Source organism: Diceros bicornis, chromosome 5, assembly GCF_020826845.1.
Source record: "Diceros bicornis minor isolate mBicDic1 chromosome 5, mDicBic1.mat.cur, whole genome shotgun sequence".
Lineage (NCBI taxonomy): Eukaryota > Metazoa > Chordata > Mammalia > Perissodactyla > Rhinocerotidae > Diceros > Diceros bicornis.
This window is the reverse complement of record NC_080744.1, coordinates 36,433,116-36,453,642: the sequence shown is the minus strand read 5'-3', so window position 1 is coordinate 36,453,642 and position 20,527 is coordinate 36,433,116. Positions and strand designations below refer to the sequence as shown.

The 20,527-nt window shown below is 33.1% G+C and overlaps 1 protein-coding gene across 1 annotated transcript in view; it reads right to left on the bottom strand.

Annotated features, from left to right (window-relative positions):
* Positions 1 to 20,527, bottom strand: part of SPRED1 (sprouty related EVH1 domain containing 1) — a 121,933-nt gene that overhangs the window by 30,097 nt on the left and 71,309 nt on the right. Inside the window, exons 3-5 of the mRNA XM_058541190.1 lie at positions 13,134 to 13,302; positions 10,679 to 10,728; positions 1,985 to 2,137 (exon numbers count right to left, since the gene is read on the bottom strand). Of these exons, the coding sequence (XP_058397173.1) occupies positions 1,985 to 2,137; positions 10,679 to 10,728; positions 13,134 to 13,302 (372 nt within the window). The remainder of the gene's footprint in view (positions 1 to 1,984; positions 2,138 to 10,678; positions 10,729 to 13,133; positions 13,303 to 20,527) is intronic.

Below are 20,527 nucleotides of genomic sequence, written 5' to 3'. Positions count from 1 at the left end.
GACAAAAAAACAAGGGCAACACCAAGTTTTCAAGAAAATTCCCACCACTGGTAGGAATGTAAACTGCTACACCACTTTGGAATTTTTTGTTTTTCAGTAAAATTGACACTCTATGAAAATGCAACTGTATTTAACCTGTGGTTTCTTGTGTCTTCTGGCACAAGACTGTGTACCCAGGTTTGTGATGCAAAAAATATGATAAAGTCCAAGGTGTTTTGCAGAACATAAAAACCCAACAATCTGGCCCTTGTCCTCTCTGCCTCTTTTTTACCCTGTGTTGTTTTTCCCCCAGATCATGCACACTTTTGCTAATGTTGCTCCCTGTTATGGACTAAATGTTTGTGTCCCCACAAAATTCATATGAAATCCTAACCCTCAATGTAATGGTATTTGGAGATGAGGCCTTTGGGAGGTAGTTAGGTCATGAAGGGTGTGATCCTGGTCTTCTCAGAAGACACCAAAGAATTCACTTGCTGGTGTTCACTCTCTCTAACATGTGAGGACACAGAGAGGAGCCGGCTCTCTGCAATCCAGGAAGAGAGCCCTCACCAGGAATTGACCATGTTGGCACCCTAATCTTCGACTTCCAGCCTTCAGAATTGTGAGAAAAGGTATTTCTGTTGTTTAAGCCACCCAATTTATGGTATTTTATATGGCAGACCAAGCTGACAAAAACACTCCCTCTGTCTAAAACATTCATCCTCTTGCTCTTCCTGTGTTCTTCCCCCGCAATTCTCATCACCAGCCCCACTCTCTTGAATTGATTAACAAGTCTTCTCACTCTTGAAAAGTTTAGGCATATCTAGAAAAAAATCACTCATTTTCCACAATGAGTTCAATGCCCCCATCCTGTGCTCCCATAACACTATAAGCATGTATCTATCACCTCACCAGAAACTCTTCAAAACAGAAACCAGGGTTTATTTTCCTTTGTATTACTCAACTCTAAGCATGGGGTCTGGTTAATGGCGTACACATATGGTATAACATAGTTAATATCAATACTTTGTTGAGCTGAATGCTTTATCATGTTGTTCATTTGATTTGTCTCACTATCTAGAATGTATGCAAATTTCTTCCCTAACAAACAGTACGTTTGAGTTCCTCAGGTCAAAATGAGAATCATTAAATGTGAATCAAGTGGACTTTAGGCATAGCCACTCTGCCACAACACTAATACATCTTATAGATATCGTCTATCAAGAAGAATAGATATTTTAAAACATTTTTTTAAAACCACTTTGGCCTTTGATTTTGTAGACATATACTGGGTATGGTTTAAACTACATGAGTTCTCACAGAGTAACAGTTATGAATGTTTATTTAACAACAAAAGCCATTTATCCATATCATTAAGAGACTTAGGGTCAAGAACAGTCTTCTGATAGGTTTGATAACACTTGTGAGTGGCACAAAAATAGGGTTATACCCTACAACCAAGGTTCATTTTTAGACCAAGCTGGAAACATCAGAAGACTGTATCCTTAGTGCCCAATGTAAACCCTTTCATTGAGTTGATTTAGGAGTACATTATAAGTTTCTGAGGTAAGCTACAAGAAAGAACTTGATGAAAATTGTCAGTGTATTTGACACAGATATGTTTGTTGAGGACATTTTTTCATAATATGTCTCATATGAGAAGTTTCTCGTAGAGTAAAGCTAGGGAAACTTTTGCTTCCTTAGACGCTGAAATGCTATTTCCTCCTGGATAATGAAAATGGAACTAACACATTTCCCCTTTTCACCTCTGTGATCAAAAAATTTAAAGTCAAATTTATGGCTCAATTATTACACTTGTATAGGACTTTATGGCCTATATATTTATTGTCCCATTCTGGATTTGATTCACTATAAATCATAGTCTCCTGGGTTTCTGTTGTTGTTTATTTTTTCCGATGAAGGGCAGATGGTCTTAATGTCCTTCTCTAATACATCCAATTTCTATACATATGAATAATACACTGAAAAATATTTATCTTCTCACCTGATTGGCTTGGCTTTGCAAGAAGACTCTTCTGGCATTCAGATCTTCAAAAGGAGAAGGTCTTGAGCTTCTATAAGGCTCACTGGTGACAACTGTCTCTTGCTGGAAAAGATGATCTTTCACTAGAGAACTGGAAGTATCCTCTTCAGTTGCCTAATGGAAATAATCCCCAACTCATTAGTTGCCAGAATATAAAAAACAACAACAAAATAAGATACTTTCACTTTCTCTAACAAGTATTTAGCAAATCAATAAGCATCTACCACCACCATCACTATGAATGGCAAGTCGCCAAATTCAAATGTATATGATTAGCAAGTCATGTCAAAAACAAAATAATACGAAATTTTTTTAAAAAAAATCAACTTTATGAGCAAAATGGGCTTTCTTATAGAACAATCTTAGGAGGAATTAGAAAGCTAATGACCAAGCCATGTGAGAGAGATATCTAATTATAATGGCACTTTAATTATAACTAAAAGTGATATATGTACATAGAAATTATTAGGAAGAAAATGCAAATCAACAGAAGTATCACTTTGCAAGTTAAAAAAAAAAAAAAAGGAGTATGTACCAAGGACTATGCTGTGCTGTGTGATACAGGGGAACAAAAGAAGGAAGACAGCAGTCCATTACCTTCTTGAATGAGTGAATGAATAAATTAGCCTAAACTTGCTAATTATGTGGAAGGATTCCAATCATGCACATGAGACTTAGGGAGGGGATATGCTCAATCAATGACAGTCGTTAACAACATGCTTTTAAAATTTCATAAACAATAATATCTGTGAAATAAATGTTAAGTGAAACTTAGCACACTACAAAATAAAGTCCTGAAGGGTTTTGTTTGTTTGTTTCTTTTTTTTTTCTCCTAAAGAAATGAGATAACTATTTGCTATTACTTTTCCTATTACAGTATAATTATTTGGGAAGAAACAGTGTCAGCCAAGTAAAAATGACAAATATTTTCATGGGTTCATTCTAAAATAATTTAAAGTAACCACTACAGGGCTAATAATTTTAAAGGTACAAACCTTTATAAGCTTTTTTTAAGTAAAAAATTTTTTAAAAATCTGGTGTTACTTCTAAAATTAAGCAATAAAATTCATAAAATGGCTAAGAAATTTTAAATTTATAAATGCACATTCTAGCCCTTGCTCTGGAACAAAGCAGCCTCGTGACATTTAATTTCTTTGGAATTCAGGTTTTCTCAATTACTAAATAATTATAATACCTATACTGTTCTATGACATGGATTGTCATAAGGTTTAGTAACATGATAATACACATGAAAATGCTCTGAAAACTAAAAGCTGTTATTTTATCAGGGAGTAAGCAATTAAACTTTAAAAATATATCTGAGAATCTACTGTCACTTAAAATTAAATATGTCAAAGCCAGTTAACTGCTACTTTTAGCTAATTTTCATAATAGTTCTCCCAATGTGTTATGACAATTAATGCTAAATTATTAGAAAGGTGTTGGCTAAATACTGGTATCCAGCAAACATTCTTTCAAAATGCATGATCAAAATTGAGAAGAGTAAAAAAATTCAAGAAATATATTTATTTGTTCCAGAGAGTTAAAAAAAATGACTCAAGCAATTCTCAAAAATCATAAGCAAATTGAACAGAAGAGAACATTGGACAAAAAAGGTTTAAAGAAAAGGCCTAGGTTAGAACCTTGCCTCATCCAACTGGGGTATAAAACTTAAGCCAGTAACTCAGGGTTAGCTAAGATACTCAAGAGATTAAAAGTCATAAACTAGCATGAACTGTAGTAGTAGTAGTTATCAGTAGTAATTATAAAGTAATCATGCTTTTAATGGTGACAACTATTTGGATCAGGTTGTCTTTACTGAATTCTAATATAATTGAGGAGTCATTTAAGAATTATAAAATAAAGCTTACTTAAAAATCTATATCTCAACAAACACAAAATGGTTACACAACCCAGTGTTTTACTGTACTGACTTGGGTTAATTCTACTTATATTCTGTATATTAAACAATAATATATCTCATTTTGATTAAGAATACATTTATTCATTTATTTATCCCCTTGTCCGTTCTTCCGGTATTAATTCTGAGGCACAGAAAACTTAGCATAGTTCTGCAAACCTTTTTTTTTTTTTTTCCTGAGGAAGATTCGCACTGAACTAATATCTATGCCAATCTTCCTATTTTGTAGGCGGGTCGCCACCACAGCATGGCTGATGAGTGCTATAGGTCTGCACCCAGGATCCGGGCCCACAAACCTAGGCCGCCAAGCGGTGCGGTGCGCACCGAACTTTACCACTAGGCCACAGGGCTGGCCCCCAACAAAAGAAGTTCTGAATTAGTTTATTAGTTTATTTTAGCATGATGGGAGAATTTTAAAATGTTCTTTGATAAAGAAATCTTATATTTTAGCAATGCATATGTTAAAAATGTTATCAAAGCTATTCTTTTGTTATTTAAAATTATATACTCAAATTATGCAAACTTAAAAACCACAGAAAAGGAGAAAAAACTACTAACAATTCCACAAGCCCAGTAAAACAACTATTAACATTTTGGAGTAGCAACCAGCTGCAATTCATTTTAGATTTGACCACAATTGTCTCCTATTCTGTTCATTAGATTTCTTTAGTTACTTTTGATTAGTTTAAGGATAAGCATATACGAACCCTTGAGCTTTTAATTTTGCATTTTTCTATGAGCTTTGTCTAAAAACATTAATGGCATATATAGCATTTTGTTTAAGCAACCTGAACACAGTAATCAGCGATGAAATAATATGGAAGGAACATGAGAAACGTAGCAAGATATAACGTTTGGCAAAAACAGAAAAGCACAAGTTCTTCACCCTAGATTAACTGACAGGAAAACTAAATTGCTTTTCTAATGAAAAGTTAGTTTGGCTTAAATGTGCTATTAGGTTTTCAGGGATTGTTTATTGTCTATAAATCTGTTTTTGAGTTAATAGGCAGAAGTTACACAGTGCCCGCTAACATATAAATCTTTATACAAACCTTTAACTGGTACATCTGTTTCTAGGATTTTATCCTAAGGTCACATTCAGAAATACCAACAAAAATTAACATAAAACGTTGTGGAAAATAAAGTAAATGTTCAACAAAACATGAATGGTTAAATAAATTGTAGTACAATTACACAATATAATGGCTAAATTCAAAGACTCTGAAGTCAGAGTACGTGGGTTAAAATTTTATGATTTATACCACTTAAATTCCAACCACCATCATCACTACTATCACCAATACAAAGAAAAATCCTATCAGAAACACAATCAAAATGGAGAAGAGCCTGATTCTGACGGAGCTTTTAAAAACATGTATTTGAATACAACATGCAAGAAGAAAGAAAAACCTAGGCAGAGGTATCCAAAATATTAATAGCAGTTATCCCTAGGTAGGGAGAGATACATGATTCCCAATTTCTTCTTTATAATTTTCTAACTGTCCAAATATTCTATATGAAGATGTATGAGTCTAACAGTCAAGAAAAATTTTTAATAATGATAAAACATTATGCAAAAAGGTTATACAGAGATTTTTTTTTTTGCTCCCTTATAAGATAATAAACAAAAATCTAAAATATACCAAGGTTTTAGGAACTTAACTATAGGATAGTACTTAATGTGGGGTGGTGATAGGTCACAGTAATAAAAAAATCCACAGTAATAGCTAAATAAAGCCTACTCATTAACTTAGTTTTCAGATAGAGGGCCTTATTAAAATGCTACCACCTTTAAAAATTAGTACATGAGCAATTCATATCCCCCTTGCCTAAAGCAAAATTACTTTAAACAATAAATGTAAATCAGTCCTTTTAATCATTTTGGCTCAGAAATGACACTATCTAATTCTAAAAAAGAATAAATTAGTCAAGTATTTCTCATTGGACAAAACAGAAAATATGACCATGTTTCACTTCAGATCAATTAGGTGTCATCTTTCTTCTGCCCAAAAGCACGAAATCTGAGATCTTTTCCTCTTATAACCCCAAGCCTGCTGTGAGGTGAGTTTATGGGTTTTATTACTAATCTAGCATATCTGAACGATAAGAGCTGTTATAACTGACAACTCTGGTTAAAAACACTGTAAAAACGATCCTAAAACAAATAAGTTAGCATTGAAAAAAAAAAAAAAACCTTAACTGGCTACTAAAATAGTCAAAGAAAAAACCAAATGAAAAGAACATTCATACTTTATTACCGCTTAGGTTTAAAAAACAAACCCTAACTTTGAAGATTTTTCTTCAAAAAAACCTTTCTTGAGTACCAACTATATATGTGATCAGTACTGTACTAAACATCAGGGATAAAGGATGAGCAAGATATGATTTTAAATTCAAATGATGGGCCGGCCCTGTGGCTTAGCGGTTAAGTGTGCATGCTTTCCTACTGGCGGCCGGAGTTCAGATCCCGGGCGTGCACCGATGTACCACTTCTCCGGCCATGCTGAGGCCGCGTACCACATACAGCAACATGACATACAACTATCTACTGGGGCTTTGGTGGGTGGGGGGAGGGGGAAGACTGGCAATAGATATTAGCTCAGAGCCAGTCTTCCTCAGCAAAAAAAAAAAAAAAAAAAAAGAGGAGGATTAGCATGGATGTTAGCTCAGGGCTGATCTTCCTCACCAAAAAAAAAAAAAAATTTCAAATGATGATGTGTTATGAAACCCTTTAAAGACAGATATGAAATAGAAAGGTAAACATCTGTTGATTTATGATAACTGATGAAGACACTGAATTGTTGAAAGCAGAAAGTTGTCCACCAGCCAATAACCAAATGTCTAGCGTAGTTATTGGAATACAATAGGTGCTCAAATATTTGTTAAACAAATTTATAAATATTCAAAATGGAGAGGATTTCTGCTCTGATATTTAATGCCTTCAAGACATTTATGATCTAAATATAATCATTACTTCCTCTGGGTTAAACAAATTAGATAATAGGTTATTCTTTAAAACCATTTTAGTTGTCTTTGCAAATAGTCACCAATATACTACACCTTATATAACCACTACCATAAATCAGTCAACTTGTACTCAAAATAATTTCAAAATGTTTATTTATGCCAAGCCCATAGGTGAAGTACAAAACAATGATGTACTTTATCCTTAACAAAGAGATTAAATAAATTAGAATTCTGTATAACCTCTAACATATTCCAAAATAAGAATGACATGAGAAAACTTTTACATATCATGAAATAAATGGTACTAAGGTAAATTTAAGAGTTTTCTTCGGCAATTTTAATTCTAGACGTTGACTTTTTAAAAAAAATTTTCAAATAGGATGTTCAGAAAAATTTAGCTCATGTATTTCCTAGCATTTCAGTATCCCCCCTACTTTTTCTGTATAATTAAGGTTAATATATTATTTAATCAGGCTCAGAATTTTTTTAAGGACTATGATTTTTTTTCTACTTGAACATACTTTTAGTTATAAAGGGGCTATAAAACTAAGATATAATACAATCTTCTATTGAAAGATGGAATTTAGCCTAAGCTACATATCATCTAAAAAAGTTGCGAATGGGACGGAGAGAAGGATTAAATGAACATGACTACAAACGGTAGCTTTCGTTCTAATCATTTTCCATTTCTGCTCGTTTATTGGTTAGCTATTGCTGCATAACAAATTACCACAAAACGGCAGCTTCAAACAACAAACATTTATTATCTCAGTTTCTGTGAGAAATTTGAGAGCAACTTAGCTGAGTGGTTCTGGCTCACAGTCCCTAATGAGGTTACAGTCAAGACAACAGCCATGGCTGTAGTCATCCGAAGGCTCGTTTTGAGGTGAATGACCTGCTTCCAAGATGGTTCATTAACATGGTTATTGCAATGAGGCTTCAGTTCCTCACCAAATGGATATTTCCATAGGGTTGCTTGAGTGTCCTTATGACATAGCAGTTGGCATTCTCCAGTACGGGTGATCCAAAAGAGCCAGAAAGAAGCTGTAACGTCTTTTATGACCTACCCTTGGAAATCACACTCTGTGACTTCTACCATATTCTCTTTATTAAGAAATAATTCATTAAGTATAGTGCACACTCAAGGGGAGGAGAATTAGATTCCACCAAAAGGAATGTAATTTAAGAATCTATTTTAAAAACATCACAGTATATAAAAACCAAGAATTAAAATGATATAAAAATTGCTCTTAGTGAAATTATATTTAAATGCAACTCTATTAGTAGAGTCTCTAGTGACATTGCATATTTTCTATTTTATTATGAAAATAAAAACCAAGCAAGTGCTTTAGTGTCTAATGAAGCTAAAATATAACTCTTTTAGGGGTGTGTATGTGCCTGTGTGTAACATGTTGGATTGATGACACCGGAGATATCGTACTATGAAGCAGAGATCCCAAGGAGCTAACAGAATAATTACTCTTGCTGCTTTTGTTATATATAATTCTTTTTACTAGCCTCCTCCTCTCTGTTTCTAACTTTTTACAATTTTGTCTGCCTCTGTGATAAATTTACTATTCCTCATTTATAACTTTTCCATTTTTTACTCTATACCAAAGCCTCGACATATATGGTACCAGTAGTAAACATGATTATGAAAACAGACAATGGTTTTTACAAAATCCTTTTTTGCTATATATGCACAAAGTTTTACAAAAAATTATGTCCTGCAACAGGTTTTCTTTTATACAATGTTATATATAGAAATGAGGTGAAATCAAATCAGAAGAATATTAAAATGAATAGCCATTATGTAAGGCATGTAGTGTCGGTATGTGAAAACTCTTTTTTATGTTGAATTTTAATCAAATTTATTTTCATCATAGGAAGCAATTCAGAAAACGTTTCCCTATTTTCAGTCCCATATTTTGATTGATACCAGAATAAAATGGAACCTTGGAAAAGACTTAACTAAAAAAAATATTTATTTTGCATTTTACTACTTATTTCTTATGCTTAATTAACTGCAATTCACTATATTTTTAAAATAATTAAAAATCAATAAAATAATGTATAATAGGGGTATTGGTAATTAGGATACATCTATTGAAAACAAATTAGATAAAAACAAAAACATTAAAAATTACAAACTTGAAAAAATATTGAAGGACACAGAAATATTTTTACGTACTAAAGTGGAAAAAAACCAGACTATAGTATAATGATATCATAATAACATGCGTATACACATTTATGCATCATAAAAAATCCAAAGGCTATATTTAAAAATACGTATGTAAAATATAGTTATCATGGATCGTAGCATATTTATGTTTTTTCTTTAAACTTTGCTATATTTCTCAAATTTTCTAAAATAAAACAATTTATATTTTCTGATTATAAATGTTCATGAAACATTTTGCCATGTCTTAAGTCACAACTATTTTTATAATAACATGAATAATTGATTACTAACACAATGTATATATACAAATTTGGGTTCTTTCACTGTTATCCTAAAAGTATTAATACTTATTGCAGCAAACTTGAAAAATATAAAAAAGTACTGAAAAGAAAGCCATACACAGCTCAGAATCCCACAATCCAAAAGTAACCAACAAAAATATTTAGTATTTTTGCTGAGTAATGATAACATCATATAATTTTTGTTTCTAATACTCAATATATTGCAAGCAAATTAATAAATAAAAATTTTATTGGTTGCATTACAAAGATATATCTTAATTAATTCAACCATTCTCATCCTTCTATTTAGACAGATTCTTATTTTTTCTTATCAATATTTTATACACACACATCCAAACCTGTGTGTGTAAAAAACTTTTATACACCTCTGTTCCCTTAGTATAGATTACTGGAAATTCATTCACTTGACCAACAGGTGTGAATGTGTCTATTTTTAAGGCTTTGTAAACATCACCAAACTGCTTTCTAGAAAAAAATCAACCAATCTATATTTTCTCCAGCAGGGCACCACTCTGTCAATCTCATGGATAGACCTACTATAGGGTAGTATCAACTTTTAAACTTTCAGTAACTAAAAAAATGTTAATTTACACTACCTGCTGCTTACCAGTAAGATAAAACAGAAGGGTGTCCACATGCTTATTAACAATTTGCAATTCCTTTTCTGTGAATTTTTTATACAAGTAATAAAAGTATCATGCCTATGGAATGGGGTATCTGTAATGGTTAATTTTATCTGTCAACTTGGCCGAGCTATGGTACTAAACTGTTTGGTCAAACACCAGTTTAAATGTTGTTGTGAAGGTAATTTTCAGATGTGACTAAGATTTAAATCAGTAGACTCTGAGAAAAAAAAATTACCCTCCATAAAGTGGGTGGGCCTCATTACGAAAAGACTTAAAGAAAAGACTGAAGTCTCCCAAAGAGGAAGGAAGTTGGCCTGGAGATCACCTTCTGACTCAAGACCAAAACATCAACTCATGCCAGAACTTTCAGCATGCATGCCTACCTGCCTACCCTGTGGATTTCGCACTTGCTAGCCCTCAATCATATTAGCCAATTAATCTAAAAAACAAACAAACCAAACCAAAACAACCCCCCTCTCTCTATAAATATATACACACACTCACGCCCCATATTGGTTCTATTTCTCTGTATTTCCTGACAAATAGAGTGTCTTAGAAATTTTCCTAAAAATTCATATGAGCTGTTTATTTATTAAGGCTAGTTTCCTCTATATTCTTTATGTTTAGAAATTCCTTTCAGGCCAAACCACTTACTTGTAAGTCATCTTCTGCACCTTCAGCTTCATTTTTAAATGCTGGGCATCCTTTAAAAAAACAGGTAAAAGTTAATTAAGCACAGGATTTTTGTCTTAGATTTTAGTATTATTGACTAACTGATTATATCATTGTAATACTGTAGGAGAAAGATCATAGATCATTCTGGGCAGCCTGGCAACCAGTCAGGTATTGGCCACTTACAGCTGAGAAAACTCATACTTGTTAGCAGAGAATAAAGCGATCGTTTCCTCTTCTGCGAGTACATTCCCCGTTACTTACTAAAGAGATATTTTCTGTGAAAGTATATTATCTCTAGCAAGCCCTGCCCCTGATTTCTCCGAAATACTTAAACTGCTAGGCAGTGTATGCACCACACTCCTCTAGCGTTCAGGTGATGCCTACATATATAATTTGTTCATTTTTTCTAAATACTCTGATCCAGGAAACAGTATTTAGTATCCAGAACTAGGATTTTAGTTGCTTTAGTAACAAAAGAAAACAATTGAGCATTAATCCACTATTGATAGTCAATGGCCAATTGTTGCTATTGACCTTTATGCATTAATGTCTCTGCATAAGTTTTCATGGTGTTCAAGAGTGCCTTTAATTCCACTAAATTAACAAGGAGGGATTTGTCCTAGCAAGTATTCTGAGTTTGTGCTACCCTTGAGAGACACACTAGCATGGAGATGAGGAGAAATCTGCCCTTTAGAAAGGGTTGCATAGTTTATTCTTATTGTCATGGAGGGCTAAGTAAGAGAAATTTAATAGGATTGTTGAAAGTTTATACAATGGCTGATAAAAATGCTAACCAGTATGTTTAAGAAAATGTTCAAAAATAATGAGACAGGCTGAGTACTACAGTCCGTTCTACCTATCTAGGAGTTTGTAAGCTCCTCCTTATAAACTGTCTTTTAAAACATTAAGTCCAACCTATTTGATCCTAGTGAAAGAAGTATGCTCTTATTGGGACATGAGTGTCGGGCTTAAAAGTAATTCAAAACTTTAAATAAACCATATAAATTCCAGCAGCCATGGATAATGATTTTCTGTTTAAAGTACTGGTTCTTCAACACTAGCTAAATATCAGGATCAACTAGGGAACTTTTAAAAAATGTACTGATGCCAGAGGATAGTCCCAAACCAATTATGTCAGAATCTCTGTGGGGTGAGGCAAAGGGTATCACGTATTTTTTATTTTTAAGTTTCTTGCAGTAGTTTGAGAACCACAACCACCGCTGGAGAATTCGAGGATCCACAATCATTTCTTTCTCTAAATTCATAACACAGTCATTTGACAAGTCCTCATCACATTTGAAATGGAAAGAAACTTAAAAAAAAAAAAAAAATAAGGAATGCCTCAGCTCCACTCCCCAGAGAGTTTGATTCAAGTGGTCTGGAGTGCAGACCAGTTATTCTATTTTTCAAAAGGCTTCCAAGGGATTCAAATGCATAGCCAACATTGAGAACGTTGATCTAGGGAGAATTTACAGGTTCTTGTAATAAAAAAAAAAAAATGACGTATCACTTCATGGAATTTTTTTCAGAATCAAAAATTAAAGATTGTTTGTTTACCAAACTCTAAGCTTTTAAAGTGGGTAAATAAATTATTTAGCCACAGTTTCACACACTATCAGTACAGATTTGTACTAAGCATTTCCATGTTCTTACCTATGGTCTGTCTCATAATTAGTTCATTTCTTCTAATATTCCAATTAAAATGCCATCTTCAAAATATACAAATTACGAGAACACATTCTGATTCAATTACTTTATATAGAAGGTTATTTCTATTAATAATTTTCCTTCTTAATCAGAAAAACAAATCAAGTTTTAGTTATAACTTCTTTTTGAGGAAGAAATGAGTTTTAATGTGATTTCTTTTTGTTTAATTAAGCAGAGGCGAGTCTTATATGTAAATACATTCTTCCTCCCTTTAAAATTTGCAAGCTTTAGAGTTTATAATCTTAACAGATTGGTAAGATATACAAAGGGATAGATAGGGTTGTGGTCTCTGCCAAGCCTCAATAATAAAATCAGGTAAAGAGTTAAGAAGGATTTTGCCATAGAATAATTGTAGTCTACATGTATTTGATTATTAGAAATTTTCTCTTTATCATTACCAAAACAAGGATATGACTGAATATAACACACACACAAGGATTTTGAAAGTTCTACCTGACTGCTCTCCCCTCTTCTTCAAGCTCTTATTTTAAAACACTTAACTTATCTGAAGGTTACTGTAAATGGGCTCTTCAAGATAATACATGTAATTGGAATATATTGTGATGTGACAAATATAAAACAGACTAAGAAGCCCATTATTTTATCTTTACTTACAGTGAGCTTTCAAAGCCTGATCACATATCACAAGAGCTCACTTGCTTAAAATCTCTCTACTCTACCATATCTAACTGATAAACAAATCAAGAAAATAGTCAAGAAAACCTACCTTGAGAAATATCCTCTATAGCTCTTCGAATGCCTCTATCAAAAGCCCTAGCATCAGCAGGACTTTGAAAGGTAAGGCCAAATTTCTTGTCATCAATCTTCCAGTGGTGAAATGTTGGAGTGACCTTATTGTAAATGAGGTCTTTTTTAAGCATACATTCCAAAACCACCTGCCAAAAGATGAATGCCAAAAATTACTATACATATATCAAATGCATCTAATGTAGCTCTTAAATACAAACTGAGGTGTATGTATTTAAGTGTATTCACTTAAGGTGTATTCAATTATATTTTAGCAAGAATATTTCCCCCCTATATTAACACAGAGGCCTTGCTTCTTAATCTACTTCACAAAGTCACTCAATACAGAAATTAAGATGGTATTAAAGAGGGTTCTAGGAAGATGGCAGAGTAAGAAGCACCAGGAATCCGTCTCCCCACCTAGACAACAAATGCACTGACAAAATGTCTGATTTAACTATACTGGAACTCTGGAGTCTGTTAAAGGCTTTTAACTTCCAAGGGAAGACATGGACAGTAAAATGCAGTTAATTTCAGTCAGTTTCACCTATTAGCACAGTAGCAGCTACCCATCCCTCACACCCAGCCACACAGCAGGGAGCTACGTGTGTGTTCCTGGAGTAGCTTGCACACAAATTACGGGAGCAAGGGTGGGTAAAAAGGACCCTGTCCTCCAAATATCAGGGATCTTTGCTCTGGTCACTGATTACTGCTTCTCACCACAGAAGTGCAAAGAGGAGGGCAGCCACTCTTGTCATACCTTCCCTCATTGTTTTAAGTCCCTCCTCATCAGAACCAAGTGACTTCCAGGGTATTCAAAGGACCAGCACCCTTTTTCATCTGTCATTTTTCAGTATTTCCCATTTTGTGAGCCAGATGTTAAAGACTAGGACATTCAAAAACAACTACATATATGGAAAAATTAGAAAATGACTATGCATACCCAGGGAAAGGCTCAGAAAAAGACATAAGAAGACCTTAAGTTTATACTCTAGGCACAGAGACAACCTACATCAATCAAAATAACAAAAACAGCAAACCCTGGGGAAGGGGAACAATCTGATTTCCAGAGCTACCATATTGTTAGATTCAAACGTCCAGCATTCAACAAAAAAATCCCAAGGCACACAAAGAAACAGTAAACTATGGCCTGCTGAAAGAAAAAAAATGATAAATCAACAGAAATTATCTCTGAGAAAGACCTGATGCCAGATCTATTAGACCAAGGCTTTAAAAAAAAACAGCGTTAAAGATGCTCAAAGACCTAAATGAAGATATGCAGAAAGTCAAGAAAATGACGTACGAACAAAATGGAAATATCAAAAAAAGAGATAGAATCTCCTCCCCTGCCAAAAAAACAAAACACACACACTAAAAAGAAATGCTGGAGCTGAAAAGAACAATTAACTGAAATGAAAAATTCACTAGTGGAATTCAAAAGCAAATTTGAACAGGCTGAGGAAAGAATCAGTGAACTTGAAGATATGACAATAGAAATTCCTGAGTCTGAGGAACAGAAAGAAAAAAGATTGAAAAAAAGCAAACAGAGCCTAAGGGACCTGTGGGACACCACCAAAAGGACCAACATACACATCATGGGAGCTGCAGAAGAAGAGAGAGAGAGAAAGTGGCAGAGAGAATATCTGAAGAAACAATGGCTGAAAGCTTCTCAAATTTAATGAAAAAACATCAATATAAACATCCAAGAAGTTCAACAAACTCCAAATATGAAGAACTCAAAGACAGCCACACAGAGAGAGAGAGAATCTTGAAACCAGCAAGAGAGAATTGAATCGTCACATACAAGGGATCCTAAATAAGAATACCAGATTTCTCTTCAGAAACTTTGGAGGCCAGAAGATAGTGGGTAGATATACTCAAAGTGCCAAGAGAAAAAACTGTCAACCAAAGATCCTGCATCTGGCAAAACTATCTTTCAAAGTGAGGAAGAAATAAAAACATTCTAGATAAACAAAAGCTGAGGGAGTCTGTTACCACCAGATCTGCCCTGCAAAAATGCTCAAAGGAGTCGTACAAGGTGAAATGAAATGACACTAGACAGTACCTTGAAGCTGTATGGAGAAATAAAGATCTCAATAAAGGTAAATACATGGGCAATGATAAAAGCAGTATTATTGTAACACTGGTTTATAATTGCACTTTTTGTTTTCTATTAGATTTAAGAGATTAACATGTTTAAAGACAAAAACAGTTATTAGTGTAAAAGCTAGTTATTACTGTAACTTTGATTTGTAACCCCAAATATTGTTTTCTACAAAATTTGAGAGACTAATGCATTTAAAAGAAGTATTAGTTTGTTTCTGGGCATACAAGGTATAAAGAAATACTTTTGTGACAGCGACAACCAAAAACAGTGGGGATGGAGCTGTAAAGGAGCAGAGTTTTTGTATGTTATTGAAGTTAAGCTGGAATATATTCCAATTAAGAGTGTTATTATAACTTTACCTTGTTAATGTAATCTCTATGGTAATCACAAAAAAAAATAGCTATAGAATATCCACAAAAGGAAATGAGAAAAACATTTTAATATTTCACTACAGACAATCAACTAAACACAAAAGAAGATAGGAATGCAGAAAGTGAGGGATAAAAAAGCTACAAGGCATATAGAAAACAATAGTACAATGACAGAAGTAAGTCCCTCCTTATCAGTAATTACTTTAAATGTAAATGGATTAAACTCTCCAATCAAATGACAGAGATTGGCAGAATGGATAAAAGCACATGATCAAAGTATATGCTGCCTAGAAGGAACTCACCTTAGATCCAAAAATACAAACAGGTCGAAAGTGCAAGGATGGAAAAAAACATTCCATGCAAATATAGTAACCAAAAGAGAACAGGGGTGGCTATACTACTATCAGACAAAACAGACTTTAAATCAAAGAAGTTACAAGAGATAAAAGAGAACACTGTATATTAATAAAAGGTTTAAAAAGAGCAAGAAGATATAACAATAAACATTTATGCACCCAATGACAGACCACCAAAATATACAAAGCAAAAACCGACATAACTGAAGGGAGAAATAGACAGATCTACAATCACAGTTAGAGATTTCAATATCCCCCTCCAATAATCAACAGAACAACTAGACAGAAGATAAATAAGGCAATAGAGGACTTAACACAATAAACCAATTAGACCTAACAGATATATACAAAACACTCTTCTCAACAACAGAATATACATTCTTCTGAAGTGCACATGGGACATTTTCCAGGACAGACCATACATTAAGGCCACAAATTAAATATCAATATATCGAAAAATACAGATATCATACAAAGTATCTTCTCTGACCACAATGGGATGAAGTTAGAAATCAATAACAAAAGGAAAACTGGAAAATTCACAAAATTCTGGCAAACAACACACTTTTAAACAACCAACTGATCAAAGAAGAAATTACAAGTGACGTTACGAAATACTTAGAGAATGAAAACAAAAACACAACATACCAAAACTTATGGGACACAGTGAAAGTGGTGTTAAGGGGGAAATGTACAGCTATAAACACTTACATTAAAAAATAAGAAAGATTTCAAATCAACAACATAACTTTACAATTTAAGGAACTAGAAAAGAAGAACAAACTAACCCAAACCAAACCCAAGAAGAAGGAAAGAAATAATAAAGATGAGAAGAGACAAAACACAGAAGAGAAAAACAATAGAGAGAAATCAATGAAACCAAAAGTTGGTTCTTCAAAAATATCCAATAAGTGACACACTTTTAGCTGGACAAACTAAAAAAAAAAAGAGAAGACACAAACTGCAAACATGAGAAATGAAAGTGGAAACAGTACTAGCGATTCTATAGAGATAAAAAGGATTATAAAAGAGTATTATAAACAATTGTATGCCAACAAATTGAAAAACCTAGATTAAATGGACAAATTACTAGAAACAGAGGACAAACCAAGACTAAGTCAGAAATAAACAGAAAATCTGAATAGATCTATAACTAGTAAGGAAATTGAATCAATAATTAAAAACCTCTCAACAAAGAAAAACTCTGGACCTGAAGGCTTTGCTGTTAAATTATATCACACATTTAAAGAACTTACACCTATACTTCTCAAACTTTTCCAAAAATTGAAGAGGAAGGAACACTTCCTAACTCATTCTATGAGACCAGCATTACCCCGATACCAAAGCCAGACAAAGACACTAAAAGAAAAGTACAGACCAATATTCTTCATGAACATTGATGCAAAAATCTTCAAGAAATACTAGCAAACCAAATTCAGCAACATATTAAAATGATTATACACACTATAACCAAATGGGATTTATTCCTGGAATGCAAGAATGGTTTAACATATGAAAATTGATCAATATAACATACCAAATGAACAGAATGAAAAAAACCACATGATCATCTCAATTGATGCAGAAAAGCATTTGACAAAATTCAACATCTTTTCATGATAAAAACACTCCACAAACTAAAACTATAAAGAAACTACCCTGACATATTTGACTACAGTGCCAAGACCATTCAATGGGGGAAAGAGCAGTCTTTCCAACAAATGGTACTGGAAACACTGAATATCCACAGGCAAAAGAATGAAGTTGGACCCATACCTAACACTATATATAAAAATTAACTTGAAACAGATCAAGGACCTAAGACCTAAAGCCATAAAACTCTTACAAGAAAACATAGGACAAAAGCTTCACGACATTGAATTTGGCTGTGATTTCTTCAATAGGATACCAAAGGCACAGGTAACAAAAGAAAAAATAATTGTGTACTACTGCTCACTTCTTCCCAATGCCCTATGTCATACTGATTGAAATCAGCTGTGGTGAGAGTATGTAAATACTCTAAATCCTTGCCTTTTTCCCCCTGCTGGAGAGCTTAAACCTTTACCAGGATACATCACTGAATATAACAATTTTTGATAGTAAGTCTTGTTAATTCTGAAATAAGTAACCAAGAAGGTGACTAAATTCTGTCCTGCCTGTTTAGAGGCAAAGTAATGAAATTGCCTTAAGAGTTTTGTTTCCTACACTTTGATGATTCTACATGTATTAGAAAAGCATTAACATGTATCTAGGGCTTTTACGTGTTAGCACTCTGCTGTGGCATTTTGTAAAAATTTACTATTTGTCACAACAAGCATTTTGCAATAATAATAAAATTCATAATTAAATTAAGTTCTGGAATTCAAGAAGTCAAAATTGGTCGTATGGATTACTCAACATTTTTACTGTATTCTTAAACAGTGGGAAAGTAATATGTATTTTAGAAAACAATGCTAAATTGCAATTGCTAAAAAAGAGGAGGACAAAAACCTTAGTTCGATCCTATAGTTATTTTTACATGAAAATATCACTAAATTAATTTTTAACACATGAAAATATCACTAAATTAATTTTTAACACATGAAAATATCACTAAATTAATTTTTAACACATGAAAATATTGCTGAATTAACCCCTCTCAAATTTTCCAATGCTGTTTTCCAACTATTTTCTCTCAGATAAATAAAATCTTAACATGATTTACGCTCATATGTACTACTTGTTTACAAAGGGTATCTATTTTTTAGAGGCTCCCAAAATGCATAAAGAAGTGAATTTTAAAAATGAGCCTTAAAATACACTGAGGAAATGGAAAGGATAATGAACTAGCTCTTCGACTCATACAAATACCTATGCAAGAAAATGTTCCACCTAAGTCACGTAAATACTGAGGTTATACACCACACCAACTAGTACAAAAACAACATGCTAACTAATTATGAACTAGACGTCAATTTATGCTATTAATTTTTATCTATAAAACAATATTAGGAAACAAAAATATTTTTGTTTGTATTATATATTTCATGTAGCATAAAAACAACTATCCTTTAGGAAAAGGCTACTATAGTAGTAGCTATCTATTCTGAATTTAGGAACAGGCGATGAGATAGAAAAGAGGCAGGTAATCTATTGGCCTCTGTAAGACACCTACTGTAGTCTTTGCAGATAATTTTAAAAATATGCTTCCTAGAACATTCTGCACCACTCAGCATTTACATAATTCTCAAAGCCTCCACATCCCAAGTATAACAATTTCCCATCTAAGTCACACAATATATTAAAAAGTTGTTTTGCTTCTGACCTGAAGTAGCATTAAAAAAATAAATGCACTCTCATCACATGAAGGATGATATATAGCACACTTTGATTAAATAATAGGGATAACTGTCCACCTCAAATTAAAAAAAAAAAACTAATGAAATTAAAAAGTTTTAGAAGAAAAAAAAAAAAGTAGGTAGAAGAATGCCTCAAAAGCCTTCTACCCATCATGTGATCAATACTAAATCTGCATTCCTGAAAAACAAAAATACGACTGGAAGGATTCTTAAAAATGAGTCAATTCTGCTGTGTTCCCCCTTCCACTGCCCCTCCTCGACTGTATTAGAACAATGTGTTCTGACTTTAGTCCATTGCCATTTTCACTATATTAATTCTGTACCTTAAGACAACAGCAATTTTAACAGTAATAGGCATATGGGAGGCAGAGTGCAATGTTTATCATATCTGTGATCCGCATAATTAGCAAACAAACTGTAGAAAATAGCAATTACATTTTTGCCAAGAGATTACGATCAACCAATCCACCATCACCAGGTGAAATTATTCACTTTGTAGGAAAAATAAAGTAACAGGACAAATTATTTCTGGCGAATAGGGAGCTGTATCTATTAATTACCAATATGGTAAACTAAAAGGTACTCTATAGGCCTGAAGTGGTTACAACTCTCCCAGAATACAAAATGAAATGAATAATTCTAAGTTCTGTTAAGACTATCCTAAAAGCAATTGCCAGAAACCATTAAAAATATAATCTTACAAATATTTTATACACAGTTGTTAAACTTGAAACACATCTTTAACTAATCCTAATTAATAGTTAAATACTTCTTTCTGGGGTTAAAGAGCTCTGGAAGTGTGTGAATTTCATCAGACCTCTATTGTAACCATGAAGGACATGTATAAATTAGAGAGTAAAGATAAATTTAAAAGTAGATCAGTGGCCCTGCCCTCATTTCTACACACAAGATAGATTATATTAAATTAATAAACAGAAAACATATGAAGAGTGTAAACAGCAATTGTAAAATGAATATTAAATGTAAGATTGACTCAACAAGAATAACTACGAAAGAATATGTTGCCAAAGTAATCTGACATCAATAACCCTTAACTGATCCATTAAGAATGTGGCTAATTAACAAAGAACAAATTAAAGAGTCATGTTTTAGAATCAGTACTAGAACTTTTCGAACATCTGATCTACAAATATATTGGAATTAGAAATGAACCATTATTTATTATAAACTAAAAAATGTAT